The following is a 16,288-nucleotide window of genomic DNA, read 5'->3' on the forward strand; positions in this document are numbered from 1 at the left end:
CTGCTGGTCCTCCACCCGTTGCCAACTGTGAAAAAGACCAACAGGCGGGCGGAGCGCTGACGTCATCGCGTGGTCTTTGAGTACTAGCGGGGACGCGCGCGTCACCAACACCTATTTGCGCGTTCGCGACGTTTCCCCCTGTCTCCCCTGTCATCTCTTGTACAGTAAAAGCAGTTGTCGTCACACAGTCACAGATAGACAGTGGTGGAAAGTACATTTACTCAAGTACTGTACTCGAATTTTGAGGAGTAGGCCTACTTTTTCCACTACTGCTCACAGAGGCAGACTGAGCTGCTGCTGGTGCAACAGCAATCCAAGCTAGTATGGATCTGACTCTGAGGTTCTCAAAGTGGGGTCCTCTCCGGGGTTCCTTGACAGGGGTCAAAAAATTGACCAAAGTTCAAAGACTCAGAGTGTAACATTAACCACTTTAACAGGGGATGTCCTATCGATTAGGGGTTTTCTTTTCTTACACTGAAAAGGAAAATGCTAAACTTGCTGTTTCTGCCCAGTGGCTTAATAAATATGATATGAGGAAATGAAATGTCAAGTTCTGTTCCAATATCATCCAAACAAGATATCTGATCTCTACAGTACAAGGGGACTATCCGGTTCGGAGTTTCTTGAAAGGTAGCAGCCAAATTATTATTCTTGGAAATCTCCCTCTCTCCCATTTCCAGAAATGTATTTCTGCTCCAACTGGTGGAATAACATGGCTAATAAAAACCACATTTGTGAGGCTACATTGATTACATCAATACAACAGCCACACCTTACTTTTAGCCTGCCCTTGTATCTCTGATATGTTTAAGGTTTAGTTTTTTAACTTTATTGATACCTGAGGAAATTATTATGTAATGTTCTGTAATGTTGTCCACGCACCACTATTGCCATGGCACCTGAGCTGATCTAGGGCCCTTTAAGAGTGTGTGATACACTCATATTGCACTGACAAAGGTCCTAGGACCGAAACGTTTGCTACATTTTTTGCACCCCTCACTTTGAGCAGAGAACTATACGAGCATGTTAATATAAAGGAAATAGTACTGTACTTAGTCTCTGTCTAAGGAGTCTTCCAGGCCAAACCACACCGTCGCAACTCCTTGCAACAAAACAGTTTTAAGGCCATGTCACACCAATGCAACTCCTTGAAACTGCCATTGGGGATAATGGTTGCAAGTAGTTACTTGCACCAGCAGATTGCACAAGTACTGCGTTCGGTGGCGTATCTGTCACTTATCTGTTTGTGTTTACGCCCATAGCCAATCAGGGTCCAGCATTCTTGGTGGCGTCACCTTCAACAGCCAATGAGGGACCAGCATTCGTGGTGACGTCACCAACAAGTGAGACCTGACACATAAATAACAAGGCACGCTCTGCTGGCGCACAAGTTTGCCATACATGGCTACAGGCAGAGTGCAGTCTAGTTGCATGTTGCAAGGAGTAAGCATTGGTGTGCACTGGCCTTATAGTTTATGCAGCGAGCGAGTCTTTTCCTGACAGTTTTATTTTGTTTTTGAGACCACCGCACCTGCAGTCAACCCTGTGCAAAAGAAAAAGAGTTGACCCTGTACTCAATTTCCACCAACTGAACACTTCTTCATAAACCTCAACTATAGAAACTTGCTTCAGATAGCTAAAGATTGTTTTTTTTCTTTTCTTAAGGCTTGTCTGTTCACAAGCCTAAATATTTTGTAAATAACAATTTACAAACAATGTTGTGTACTTGTCCCTGTGTATCATAGAAGTCTCAATACAAGTTTGTATTGCTTTTTTTATCACCCTCTTGTGGACAAATTAGCACTAGCAGACAGAATCATTCTTGACAGACTCAGAATGATGGATGACCTCATTACAATAGTTCTGCACACTTGCGCTTTGTTTACCGGTAATTAATAATGAACACGAACATATCAAAACACTTTTAATTATCATGTAAACGTTTTCCAAAATGATTTTTTAATGCACATCAGACATAGTGCAGTGCGGCACACATTGTATTCTGATATGACTGGGCGTTATATACTTAGTCCATGGGGTCCTCCAGGGGTCTTGTACTTGGCAGTCCCTTCCTTTTTCCCCTCTACATCAAATATCTTCGCTGAAAATAGCGACCCGCTGGGAGCTTGTAGATAGATCGTCTATTTTTGTTGAATGTTTGCCTACTAAGACATGCCCAATATAGGGACGCTAGGGTTCACGGCGCAGAAAAGTGCCATCTATGAGAGTTCCAGAGACTCCTCTGACTCCAGATGCTCTTCGGCACTTCGCTCTAAAGCTCTTCCATCGCCTTCTGCGGCCACAGGCTCCCTCTGCTCCCCCTGGACCGCCATGGATGTCTCTAGTTCCTCCTGGTCAGCGCTGGCGTTCTGCGAATCACCTCCTTCTTCGTCCTCCTCGTCCTCCACGTCCATCTCATACACCCTCACATGCCTCAGGTTGGCACTTAGCTGACAGGGGGGGAAAACAACATGACTAGGAACTGTGTGACTGTGATGCTCGTTTCCAACTAATCAAACAAAATGTGCAATTTTAAAATTCCACCAAAAATGGTCATGTCAAAACATATAGACATAAAACGTATTACTATTGGTCAAGAGGAAATCCCTAAAAGTTGCGTTATTTATAGAAAATATTTTCACAGGTTCCTACAATTACCAAATTAACAAAGACGTCATTAATGTCAAGACTTTGATATGTTTACTTTTTCAAAATTGTACATTTTTGTGTACGTTTTATATTGTTATATAAACACACACAGGTCAAAATAAAAAATCATGGAAAACATTGCTGACGGAGAGAAAACTAATGTTGTTTACATTTGAGTGTTTTTCTTTCTTTTCTTTTTCACAGAACCACAAAATAAGACCAAAAACTATGAAAAAGTGAATATAAAGACGTACCACACAAGCCACTTTGCGGATGCCATTGACAGCTACAAACTGAGCCTTCATGTTCTCCAGGTCTCTCCACTGGTTCTCCAGCACCAGACCCTGGCAGGGGATGGCATCGCTCTGCTGGTCCAACCTGCCGTTACACCGTAAATCACTTTGATTAACACTAGCTGCCTGTCACCTATATAAAAACATATTCTGACACAATTATAATAAAGAGAAAATATTTCAGCACATGACTGTCATCAGAGGTTGCAAAAGAAGGTGTGTGTGTGTGTGTGTGTGTGTGTGTGTGTGTGTGTGTGTGTGTGTGTGTGTGTGCGTGCTAGCTGAATGAATTGTCCTTAATTTCAGTTGATGTTGATCACATTCTTTGAACTCATTGACTGCCAGGAGCGTTTTTCACCAACTTTTGAAAAATCATGGAATATTCTGCGTCGCTTGGATCTGTCCACCGGAGCATTCAAAAGACGCCGGAAAATAATCCATGTCCATCCATTTGAAATATAGCGGCTTACGTGTCAACCTTACGTCTAGCCCCTCGCCAAATACACAAACCCTATGTGTGTGTTTTCTTTTGGTGTGTTTTTTCCCCCCCTAAAATAAAGGAAAGGCTTTTTTTGATCCGGTTACGTCACTGACGTGTCAGGTGACGTCCAGGGAACCCAAGAAATAATTGGTGACCATTAGCGAACAGCGCCATCCAACGTAAAAACCTGTCAAACTCGTCCTGTGGCGGTCAATTTAAATTAATTTTCAAATGAATAATTTTGCAAACTTAAAAATAGGCCACATGAAGCCTTCACAATGTCATTCTCTTCACAACAGAATGGCAGGAGACATGTTAAAATTGGCAAAGTAGCGCTTTAAAAACGCTTACAGGCTGTTAAAAATGTTGTGTATCATGTAGAGAACATGCAGTAAGTCTCACACACACACACACACACCTAAGAGCAGGGTCCCAGTTGAACTGGGTGTCACAGCTGAGGGCGGAGCTGAGAGGCAGCTGAGCGAGGATGCGCCCCTTGCTCTCGTCTTCCGGGACCCGCAGCACCACAGTTAGCATCTCATCGTCGTAGAAACGAGCATCCAGGCAACTGTACACACAGTCGGGCCTGAAAGCAAAACAAACCCTCTAAATTACAATTGTACTTGAACACCACAATTCTCAAATTCCCTTCATGTCTGATTTAACCACATAAACCCTATATATCCCCCAAGGGGTCCCCCCTCCTTTCTTCCCTCTACACCAAATCTCTTTGCAGAAAACAGCCAGTCTATGAGCTCACAATGCGTGAAACACTGTGAGCTCGTAGATCAGCTATTTTCAGTGAACGTATTACGACATGCCCAGAATTAGGGACTCTAGGGTGTATGAAGAGTGAGAGGAAAGTCACTCACCGGACTCCATCGCTACCGCCTTCACCATCATCATCATCGATACGGTGGCTGAGGACGTTGCTCAGGTCAACCGCCATGAGACTGTTGGGAACGTGTCTGCGGGGGAACCAGACCAGTATAGAAAGTAAACATACAAATAGTACAGACAAAGAGATGCAAACACAGGGGTGCATACCACATTAGGCTCTAATGTGGGTTCGAATCACGATCCGACGACCTTTGCTGTGTGTCAATCCCTGTTTTTCTCGCACTGTCTCCTCCTGTCTCTACACTATGCACCATCAATAAAGGCAGAAAAGCCCCCAAAAAACACACATCACCACGACGCACCTTTGTGGGTCTGTCGCCCTCCGTAGCAGGTAGAGCTTGCAGGGTGAGACCTCGGGCATGCAGAACACGATGTAGTGCATGTTGGCTTTCCTGTCGTTCCACCTGCGTGTAAACCAAGCACACGGAGAACGTCATTAATACAAGCAAGCCATTGGAATGCGCATGCCAATGTCAAATGACGTAAATGCTGTCGTTTCACTTACAAAGATGGAAGTTCAAACAGTCTTGTAGGCTTTTCAGAGCTGCAATGACAAGAAAAATCAAGAACATACTTTATTGTCACATCACAGGTTTACGGGTTTTAACACACATTTTTGTGCATGCTCCATCATTTATTTTCAGCAAAGAAAATGGGGGGGAGGGGGGGGGGGGGGCAGAAAGACAGGGCAGAGGAGAAAACTGAAAACATGTACATGTAAAATAAATTCAGGTCTGGGGACCACCAGGGGGTGCAAATGGACCTTGTAACTACATAACATAAAAAGCAGCAGGTACTGTATGTACCTGAGGTCAGATATAAGGTGCAAAAAAAGTGTTATGTCCACAAAGCAGCAGGGAAGCAACCAACATTCTGATTGATTGATTGATTGATTGATTTAACGTCAATAAAAAACATTGTGGTCCTTTGGGGGAAGGGATGCAGGGGGTAACAACATAAAAACAAGACAACAGCAAAACAAAAAAGAAAAGAAAAAAGGAGCAAACAACAGCAAACTAAATAAAAAACATAGCTTATTGAAGCATAATTCAAGTAGATACATTAAGTAGATACATTATATTCAGAAGATACATTACAAGTAGATGTAGATACAAGCAGTATTGATTAAGCATACCTGGGTGTCATGTAGAGAGGCAAGCAGACTGCCTGTTTTACAGACTTCCCAATGACCTCCTGCATGCAAAAATAAATAAATGAGTGAACTACAAACAAGCAAATGCAGCGTATTAAAATAATCCTATACTTCTGAAAATGCCTCTGAATCATACTGTATGAATAGCAATACACTAAATGGAGATAGTGTTGCCATTGTTGCCGCAATTGTATTATAATGTTATGACTCATTGAATTGCAAGCTTATGGCCACATATATTTAGAAGATAGAAGATTCTGAACATTTCCACAAGACATTCACAAAATAATTTAAGTAGAAAGAAACTAGAGAGAGACAAAAGCCCACACATTTGCGGACCTACATTTAGAGGCAGGCAGAGTCAATATAAAGTCATGGTTGTCAAAGAGAGTGTGAGTGGCGAATGTCAACACTTACTGCAGGTTTCTGTAGACACGACTCAATAACACTTTCCATCATCCTCTTGACAAAGTGCAAAGACTTCTGGGGATACGAGGGGAACAGCAGCGGGCTCTCTAGATGAAGCAAACGCATAACAGTTTAGTGTAGTTATAACAACACTTCATCAAAACACAACAAGCACACCAAGCATCACCAAATAAAACTTTGAGTCAAAGATATCTCTGGCCACTTATTCTTGAATAGAGTACAAACGAAAAAGAAAGAAAAGGTGGGTTGAGGAGAAAAGTCATAACGTGATACAGCAGATAACGTAGGGGATTCAAATGTATAGTTCACCTTTCAAGTGAGAGCTCTCCTGTAAGAACTTCACCCACTGGTTCCCGCTGGTGTTGGGTGGAGATACGAGGTCATCATCCTCATCCTTTAAGTACTGGAAATGAACATAAAAAAACGATGCTGTGAGACAAGTCTCCACCATTTAGAAATATTATGTCATCTCTGCATTATATGGTGCTAATGTCTCTAAAAGAACATGTACGCAACTGCATATGATGACAAATAATCCTGATTCCAAGTTCTCATTTCTCTCTCCACAACCATTTAGAAACAGATCAACATGCAAAACTACATCAAACATTAAAATACACCTACCTGACCAACCCGCTCTACATTGAAGTACTTCCCTTTGCGGTCAAACAGCTCTTCATTCTGTTTAGGGGATACAATGACACAATTTATTGATTATAACAGCAAATTAATTACTTTGGGGGTCTTTGACGTCATGGAAAGGTTTGAGAGCCAGTAGAGCTGCTGTGCCATTGTATTGAGCTCACCTCACTGAAATGCTCTGAAAGGAAGTCAGCCACAAAGGAGATGTCCTTCTGGGTCATCTGAGGGACCAACACACAAGTTCACACGCTTTAAAACATTTCAAATGTTCAAAATAAAAAAGCCTCCTCCCCCCACTGTACTGCAGACTAGAATGGTATCAGCAATTATGCAGCCTATGTGTCCTGATTTTGTATCACTTTCAACCTGGTGTCTCTATTTTGGGAATTCTATTACAGGTGTACATTTTCAAAGGCTTTAAAAAAATCTTCAAAACTCATAAAGCACTGGTTTGCTTAGCATTGTGAGCTTATAGATGGGCTATTTTTGAAAATGTTTGGGAGTGGTAAGTGGTTAAACAAAAATGTTTTATATATTATCTATCGTCAAAGAGTTATCTGCGTCTATATTTGCATTGAAGGTTTCAGACCGTGGCAATGGTCAGGCTTTACTGCACTGCAGAGTGCAGACACAACACAACCCAACCCGTCTCACCTTATTCAGTTCTGGGGGAACATGCTCCTCGCACATCCTCAGCATGGCTGTGGGGAAGCAAAACCACATGAAACACAGCGGAAGCAGAGAAGCAGAGAACACACAAGATTTTCCAATGTAGCGAGAATCTTACCGACGTACAACCAGCGAAAGAAGGCTTTGAAGTTCTTCATGCTTTTGTCAATCACTCTGTGAGAAAATACAAATAAAAACAGGATTTAAAGACACCCACAGACAGTACAGTGGTTGAACAATTCACAGCAGGAACAACCTAACTCAGACTACAAATTAATTGTTTAAACCAGTCAAAGAAGCCTTCACAACTCACTGCAATAGTTCGTTGGCTTTCAGAGAGAAGGAGCCCACGGCTGTAATGGCATCTGAAAGAACAAACACACACATTGTACTGTAGATGTGTCTGACTTTGAGCCATAACGCAGTTAGGTCACAAAGTACACAAATCCTGAGGGTTAAATGAACATGTAGGACTTTGCGGCATTACCCTCTATAGCTGCTGCATCCAGACCCAGGGGTTGGAACTTCTGCTTCCATAGAGACATCCCCTTCACCTCACTGAGGTGGTACAGCAGCGCCTCAGAACCACTGCAGAGAGAGACGTTCAAGCAGCAAATCAAGTGCCAATCTCAAGTCACTTTTAATTTCAAACTTGTTCTAAATGTATTTCCATTACCTTAGGTGGACTGCTCCCTAATCCCTATGCTTGTGCAAACTTTTGACAAGAACTAGGCGATATGACTTTGGAGTGATATTGCAATATTTGATCAAAAACCCACAGCCTTTATTTGCCCTGGGTGAAGTAATAAAAAAAACAATCTGACAAGCCAAAGTGCCATGGCGGTGAATTGTTACTGTGAGTGACCCGATTGACCTCGCTATAGAGGGAATAACTCAGTATGTCAAACATGGCCGACACAACTTGATCAAAATGCGCTGTTCTCCTGAACCCTAGCGTCCCAATTCTGGTCATAATGGGCTAACATTCTGCGAAAATCTCTTCCACAAAGAGATTTGGTGTAGGGGGGAAAAAGATCCCTGGGGCCACACATTTTCATATACTTAATTAAATATATTTATAAAATAGGACAATTTGATGTATAGCCCAGTCATAGTTTGGACTATGCCCTTAAACCATATTCCTATAGCACTAAATGCAAGGCCATCCTCCATTCTCATGTCTGTCCTTTACTGTTATGTTGTCATGCCTGTCATGTATGTTGAGATGTGCCTGCTCTGCTTTCACAAGTCAAATTGCTACCGGAATGCATTTGCACCAATAGTAAAGTGAGACAAAGTGACAGACAGAGGTACCTCTGCAGGTGACTGATGACCAGCTTCTGGATGCTGGAGTAAGAGGATTCTATGGACTGACCCAGCTTCTTCAGGCCCTGACGATCAAACATGAAGGTAGCATTTGAGAGCCATGCCATCACATACATGAGGTGCAACACGTGGATCATAATAAGTCTATAGGGAGGTGCAGTGGAGTTAGTTTACAGCTGGTACAATGTAATTCACATGACTTAAGACCTGCACGGTTTAGCACTGACTCCTGCCGATCCAGCCGATCCAATGGATCACTTTGTAATGGATCGTCTATTTTTGCTACTTTAGTGCAATACTGTCAACATACAATGAAGTAGGACATTAATTTAGAAAATACATTTGAAACATGGAGATACAAGGTTTCTATCCGACAGTGACAATATGCTTGTTAAGGATAACTGTTGATAGACTGTACACACATTCATTCTTATATTCATTGTTAATAGACCGTTCATATATTCATTGTTAATGGAAGGTACCCATGTTGAAATGTATTTCCTTCAATATTGTTTTCACTTCTACCTCTACCTCTCCTGTGTTTGACCGCTGCTGCTGCAATGCCTCAATGTTCATCTTATCATAATTCACTCACCTTCACAGTCAACTGGTTCATTAGAAGTGCCTGCAGTTCAGGGCTGAATGCAAACAGGGAGAATATAATGAGACCCTATTTAATACAACTGTAGATTGGCTATTTTTGAACATTACATTTAAAATATAAAATACTTAAGTATATGCCCGGTTTGGCCACAATAGATTGTTAATTGTGATTGATTGGTACCTGTAATTTCTTTGTAAATTTCAGAAATAGGTTTTGTATATATTAACATTATTTGACATATCTTCCTTGTGGAATTTTAGTATTTTAATTGTTTGCCATTTAAGCTTAAATGGCAAACAGAACAGCAGATCTTACCACCAACTCTAAAACAAGGCACTTTGATGCCATCTACAGGGAAGTTATAGTACTGTACAATAAATAACACAAATTACATATTACCAGATACATTCCTACATTACTGAAGGAGTGCATTGCTGGTTCAAGGGCAGGATAGAAATGCCATATCTCACCTGGACTGTCCCCACAACAAAAGCTCCAGAAATTCATCTTGAACCTGAGTGCTTGTGTTCTTTTCCTACATATAGAGAAAGAATAACATGATGTACTGTAGGTGCAAGCTTATTTTGGGGAAAAAATCAGTCGAACTCCACTGCTAACCTGAACGAATTTGGTGAGACGGAGATCCATTTGCATGAGGATTTCCTCCCACGCCTCGCACATGCACGTCAGGGAGAGGCGGAGGTACTGCAGCAGGGTGGAGATGTGGGTGAACTTGCGCGCCATCCTCGTCACCTCTGGCAGACAGTCGGACAACAGCCCCGTGTCCAGCTGGAACCACAGAGAAAAATAAAATAAAAACACATGTCCTTTGTAGAGAGTAGTGACAGTAAGTGAGAGAAAGCAAAAGGTAAAACCTCACTTATGGTGGAAAACCTCATCCCCCCAAATCAACTTTTTTGATCAACTATTCACCCCATGAAGCCTTGAATAGTGAAGCCTTCACTATATTTTCACCAGCTTAGAAGGGGATCCAGAGACAGAATATATAAAACAGCATAAATGTACCTGTACTCTTGTATTAAGTGTTGTGTTGTTATAAGAATGACTATTCAGAATAGGTTTCTCTCTCCCCACCTACAGTATAGCAATTTCAAATGAGTATCTGCAGCTTCATACGTATCAATTTGGGGTTCCTTGGCATTGAAATACTGCCTTGCATAACAAACTGGCTAGTGCAGTAGGCATGTAATTGTCCACACTCCTAACAGGCACGAACCGACAGCATAGTCAGGCAATGTACCATGGATCATAAGGCTAGTGCAGCAAACGGCAAAAGCCTTAGGGCCTAACTTAAGTTGCTGTGCAGTGATTTAATCCTCGTTGGCATGCTGCTTGCATTGTTCTCAGCTTAGCTAGCTGTCTTATAGCTTGATGGACCTCATTAGTTGTAAGTGACACTGCATCATGGTTGGAATGTTTCCCTAATTGTATGGATCATTTTTACATAATTTAAGTAATGCTGCCTCCAGAAGCAGGACTAAAGAGCCCACTCTACAGTGCATGGCAACAATGTATTACACTTGCTCAGAACTTCAACTTCAACATTGTTACCAAGTTGTTCCCACGCCATAGCGTCAGCTGATCTCATATCTTGTTCAATTTATTACGTGAGAGTTGTGTGGGAGTTTATGAACTGTGCTGTTTATTCTTTGACAACCATTTTCTTCAATTTATCAACAATTTCCTTCATTTTTGGATTCTTCATTCACTGTGAGGGGAGAATGTGACACAAACAACAATTCTCCATGAATTCAATGCTTCACAGGGGCAAGTAACTGATAGAAAGAAAAACTATTTCGAGGGTGAAGAATGCCTTCAAAGTACAACCATCTTAAGCCTTCTTTATATTTTGTTGTACGATGGTGTCGTGCGCCGACAACAGCAGTTCAGCAAGCTCACAAGGTGTCGAAACTATGTTGCATTGTGAGCTTGTAGATTCCCCAATTAAAAGCATGTGACACCGTTGTACGATGGAGTAAAAATGAAACATTACCTGAATGTAGCAGATCTCTGCTTTGCTGCCGGTGTGCGTGACGTCTGTGATTACTGACAGTGACTTGAGATCGCTCGACAGACTCAGGCTGCGACAGGTGCCTGGAACCTTGGAGCCAAGAACAACGGTCACGTGAATACATTCAGTACACCCTGGCAAAACAATCTGCTACTAATGTTTCAAAGGTTATTCTATTGTGCCTGGCTGGTTGTTGAATGAGTGAAGGGCCTTACCCCAGCAAGAGTGGCGATTTTGTACATCCCGTAAGCGTACAGCTCCAGAAAGCCATCCCCTCCTCCAAGAACCAGGATGTTCAGCCTGTACACAGCATGGGTTCAGTCTGACTTACAGGGAAAACCATACTGATAAATGTCTGTGTGTGTCGGTACGCATATAGCCTGCACACTGCACAGTGCACACTATGTTTCATTTACCTGACTTCACCAAGAAGATTCAAGATCTCATCTGATTTCTCCTCGCTGAAACACACATGGAAACATATGGTTAATTTCATATCAGAAAACAAAACTAGGAATGCACGATAAATATATATTGGTATCGGATGATAATCACGTAAAAATGCATCAATGTTATCGAACAAACATCAAAACAATACTGAAATCTGTTGCCAGTATTATGATGCATTAATTATGAGTGTTCTGGTAACATTGCAAGGTATTGACCAATCTCATCTCGTTCAGACACTAGGAAACAGTGTGTAGTGTTCACTAGGCCTAATAAATCACGTAATAACAAACTTTTATTTTAGAAGTCTGCATTAGCACCCAGAATCACAGTTACTGTATGACAGGTGTAAGGTAAACAGTACTGGACACTGCAATATCAGTAACGACTGATTTGACCCTTCAATTAATCAGTTATCGGCCAAAATGTCAATATTGTGCATCCCTAAAATAAACTATAGATTAACTACTGGTTTTGCACTGATGGGTTTCGCTGGTGTACCTACCTGAATATCTTTGATGTTGTGCTATAGCTGGGACAAAAAGGCAGAATAGCAAATTAATACACTTTAGTACTAGCAGTCTTACATAATAGAAGAGCACAAACGTCATTTGAAAGATATGAAAGATCATATTCTTCTTACCTTTTAGGAAGTGTTGGTAATTTAGGGAGGAACAGTTTGGATTCATCCTCAGAGGTATAAAATGAGCTTAGGGCACTGAAAGACATTCATATTGTGGATATTACTGTATACCGGTATTTATGTGCATTTAAATAAAAGGAGAATGGATATAAAAATAGACAAAAAAGGTGATGTGAATTATTTAGAGTGAGTATGCCAGTCTGAACAGTGAGTTTTGTGTGGGGGCAGGGGTTCTTCAGAGTCTGGGTGCAGTACAGCTAAAGGCCCTAGCACCCCATAGTACTGAGGCGGGAGCTGCCAGGAGGCCAGTCGAGGAGGCCAGTTGAGGAAGAGTGCAGTGAACGGGAACGGGTATATTTGTGGAGAAGGTTGGAGAGGTAGGTGGGAGCGAGGTTATGAAGGGCTTTGTAGCTGAGGAGGTTTTTGTATTTCAATCCGGTAATGAATCGGGAGCCAGTGGAGTTGGTGGTGCCCCAAACTACAATTTTTTGTCAATTTTAGTTACTAGTAGACTACATGTGAAGTTTATGATTACCTGCTTTCTTCAAGCACCTCCATCCAGTGCATGCAGGACACTGCTGTCTCCACTGGAAACACATGGAGGATCTCTGCTTTCTCAACATCACACAACACCACCTGTTTGGTGTCTCCCAGGCTGAAGGCCAGGACTGAGGAGAAAAAAATAATACCACAAATTAGAACTTCTTTTCATCCCAGGGACAAAACTGGGTTGTTTCAGTAGCCAGTTTGCACGCATGGCAATGATATAAAGGAAGATGTGATTGGTAGCAGGACATAAGCATCAGCATCAGAGTCCAATTCAAGAGCGAAGATTCCTGAGTTCATTGTAAAATGAACATTTTACCAACATTGTACAGCCCTAGTCCCCACAATCTCTATTCTTTTTCATGTGCAAAAATGGAAATACAAAAAAAGTAAAATATGCATGGATAAATTGTGATTAATTTGACTGCAATATTCAGGGAAATGAAATGTTTTGCATTCCTTGTCTGTAACTCCTTACTTTTGCCATCGGGTCTCCAGGCAATAGCAGTGATCTCCTTTCCTGTGTACTCATTAGGTTGCAAAATCCACACACGCTGGAAGTTGGCCAAGCGGTGCAGTAGCAGCTATATCAAGACAAACAGAAATATGATGGGAACCAATTCCAAATAGTGTCAACTAGAGCAGTCATTCTCACTGGTGGGTCGTGACTCGTGAGAATATTGCAAGTGTGACCCCAGAAAATTGGCAAAACAGAAAAACACTAAGATATTAATGATAATACACCATTGGAATTAAAATAAAATAATGTAGTAACAATTTCATGGTATGTTTTCTTGAAAACCTTGAACATTTGCATTGTGGTTAAATAGCAGTTTAAGGTATACAAAGTTGGCTCAACTGATCCAAATGGCCAATTTGTATCAAAAAAGTCCTTATCTAGATTGTCACTTTAGAAATGTGCAGATACCCTGCCTGTATACACTTATACTGTTATGTTGGTTTGTTTCATGTTGGATGAGAAAACAATGTTAATCTTCTGGGGTTCCCAAACTAGGCCCCGACACCCAGTTTGACAACCACTCTGAACTAGTGTCTTGTTAATACAGACTGAAAGGTGAGAGTGAGCAGGCCTACTTCTCCTGTTGTGTTGGCGAGGGCTATGAGGTCCCTTTTGGGAGACCAGGCCATACAGAGCACAGGGTTAGGAAGCTGCTTCTCTCCCACCTGTCGGAAGGCAGGCATGATTGTTTCAGGCTGGATGTCTATGAAGAGACAAAGAAAACAGAAAACACACACAATGGTTTCAGCAGACATGTGATATTTTAGAAAATCCTCTGCTCTGGCCAAGTATTACTCTTTAGTATTTAGTAGTACACACAAACACAAACACACACTTGTAAGTAGATCCCTTAGGGATTGAGGCCACTGGCAGTTCTATTAGCTGGCATTCAGTGTTGTAGTGCTAAATTTGGAAGTGTGGGCAGTCTGGGCACTCCCCGCGCGTGCACGTACATGCACGTGCATCCGTGCGCGTGCACATAACGTTTTCGCTGGCTTAAAACGGGTCTGCGCGGTGGCAGAAATAGCCTTAGACCAGTGGTTCTCAACCAATAATTTGATGACCGGATCATCAGCCAAACTTCCCATGCAAAATAGCTCCACAACTGATATTTCCAATTAATTAATCCATTTTCAAATCTTATATTACCATCTGCTGTTAGTCATGCTCATTTCAGCATGGCTGGCGAGCCTATTTCAACCAATTGCTGGGTCAGAACGACCTGAAAATATCAACTGACTTGACTTGAGAGAAGTGTGGGCACTCCGTACCCCCGCGTTCCCCCCCCCCACTACATCCCTGCTGGCATTAATCAACAGCTAAGCTAGCTCACACACACCTGATGATACAATGCAGTGGTTCTCAATGTCTACAGGTTAAACAGCTTAAAACATCACCATTATTATATTTAAATACAAGAATGATGAACATATCTATCTGTAGATTCTGTACACCAAATGACAGACCATATCAAAACAAATCTTGTCCAACAATAAAAATGCTCTCAGACCGAGGTCCCACTCCCAACCCCACCCACGAGACAAAAATCTCGTCAAATGTGTGGCTTATGATTTGACCTAATGCACTGGTTCTCAACATGGGGTCCGGGGACACCTAGGGGGCCAGGAGGGGTCGTTGAGGGCCTGGTCTGGGGGTTCCAGGAGGTCGCCAGCCACGTTATTATTATTGTTGATAGTTAGGAACCAAATGGACCCTGCAAGTCTGTAACTCTGTAACTCCAAGAGTGTACACTCTCAGATCGTTGAGAATGAGAATCACAGCTGTAGTAGTATTGTTATTGTTGCATGCCTTCATGTTGACATGTGTGAGTGTGTGATGTTAGCACATTAGCAAAACACGTCCGTTTAGCTAGTTGTTTAATAGTACTACGGTGCTAGTTGTGTTGAACAGGGTTTACATGGTGTTTTCAGATCTTACCGCACAGGGGGAAAAGACGTAAATGCACCACTGATTATATGGAAGCCTTCGGTTATTCACTAGGAGTTAAGAACATGAATTATCTACATATTTATCTCAAATAAACCAGAGATGTTTTTACAATTCCGCGGACAGCGCCATGTTGTTACCATCGACCAATCCCCGCGCAGCAACGGAGACTAGGAAGGGACAAACTTCATCACCGGGTTAAAAAGAAAAAGAAAGGCTCCCCACTGGGATGCTTTGTGAAGAAGGAACGGTCAAATACGTAACGTTCCGCCCCACACGGGGAGGGAAACTGAATACAGATCAGATTTGTTAGAAATGTTCTCATCAGCTCATCTCAAAATGTGTTTCTTATTTAAGGAATCAAGTTAGTTGGAGAGAGTTATAATCACTCTGTCCCTGTGACAGACACAGTGTAGTGAAATAGGGCCTGCTGCTGTGTGTGAACTTGACCGTGTGGTTAACTTGTGGTTCTCTGACTAGAAAAATGTTGTTGTCGGGCAGAAACCTAATGTCTCCATAATCAAAATAATAATAATTATTAATGCCATGATATACTACAGCGTCATAGTCTGACACTCAGCCTGAATTGTCATTTCGTTTCACTCCAAAGGGACGGGCTTCGAGCTTGTAGTCAATCTGCTAGCTCTATTCGAATTTGAATCCTACAAGTAACAGTTTTTTGGAGCAGATGGTTGAACTGTAGGCTCCTTACATTACATATTTCATAATATGATAACTTTACACATGGCTAAGGTTGTAAAAATAAAAAGTGGGGGCTTAAAACACCCTAAATACAAGCCCATCTAAGATTGTTTAACTTAACTGCAGCAATAACACAATGCAAAATGCAAAATTGACTTGAGTAAAAAAGTGTCAAAGTATGCTTATATATATATATAGGCCTATATATATATAGACCTATATATATATATATATATACTTTTATATTTAGCATTTTAATGCTAAATATAAAAGTAGCCATTGTGCAGAAAGTGTTTTCAAAGGTT

At 41.7% G+C, this 16,288-nt stretch overlaps 1 protein-coding gene across 1 annotated transcript; it reads right to left on the reverse strand.

Moving 5' to 3' along the window:
• Positions 1-1,991: 1,991 nt before the first annotated feature.
• Positions 1,992-15,422, reverse strand: anapc4 (anaphase promoting complex subunit 4). Its single transcript, XM_080734946.1, has 28 exons — positions 15,273-15,422; positions 13,910-14,037; positions 13,293-13,398; positions 12,804-12,936; positions 12,269-12,343; positions 12,131-12,157; positions 11,595-11,639; positions 11,394-11,478; positions 11,161-11,268; positions 9,765-9,935; positions 9,617-9,681; positions 9,138-9,180; positions 8,531-8,607; positions 7,704-7,804; positions 7,530-7,581; positions 7,335-7,390; positions 7,202-7,248; positions 6,712-6,768; positions 6,530-6,586; positions 6,215-6,308; positions 5,894-5,991; positions 5,459-5,517; positions 4,829-4,867; positions 4,626-4,727; positions 4,296-4,391; positions 3,842-4,009; positions 2,904-3,027; positions 1,992-2,450 (listed from the first exon to the last, which is right to left on the reverse strand). Exons 2-28 carry the CDS (start codon positions 14,015-14,017, stop codon positions 2,220-2,222), a joined length of 2,424 nt encoding a protein of 807 aa, XP_080591072.1. The 5' UTR covers positions 14,018-14,037; positions 15,273-15,422; the 3' UTR covers positions 1,992-2,219.
• Between the last annotated feature and the right edge of the window lie 866 nt (positions 15,423-16,288).

This window comes from Nannobrachium achirus (genome assembly GCF_963921795.1).
Source record: "Nannobrachium achirus genome assembly, chromosome: 1".
NCBI lineage: Eukaryota > Metazoa > Chordata > Actinopteri > Myctophiformes > Myctophidae > Nannobrachium > Nannobrachium achirus.

Bases quoted from the DNA above. Each gene is read 5' to 3' on its own strand.
- anapc4 (XM_080734946.1), bottom strand. From the start codon at position 14,017: ATGCCTGCCTTCCGACAGGTGGGAGAGAAGCAGCTTCCTAACCCTGTG. The intron at 7,249-7,334 runs GTAAGATTCTCG...GCTTCCCCACAG, and splicing joins CTTTCGCTGGTTGTACGTCG to CCATGCTGAGGATGTGCGAG. The intron at 2,451-2,903 runs GTACGTCTTTAT...CCCCCCTGTCAG, and splicing joins TCCGCAAAGTGGCTTGTGTG to CTAAGTGCCAACCTGAGGCA.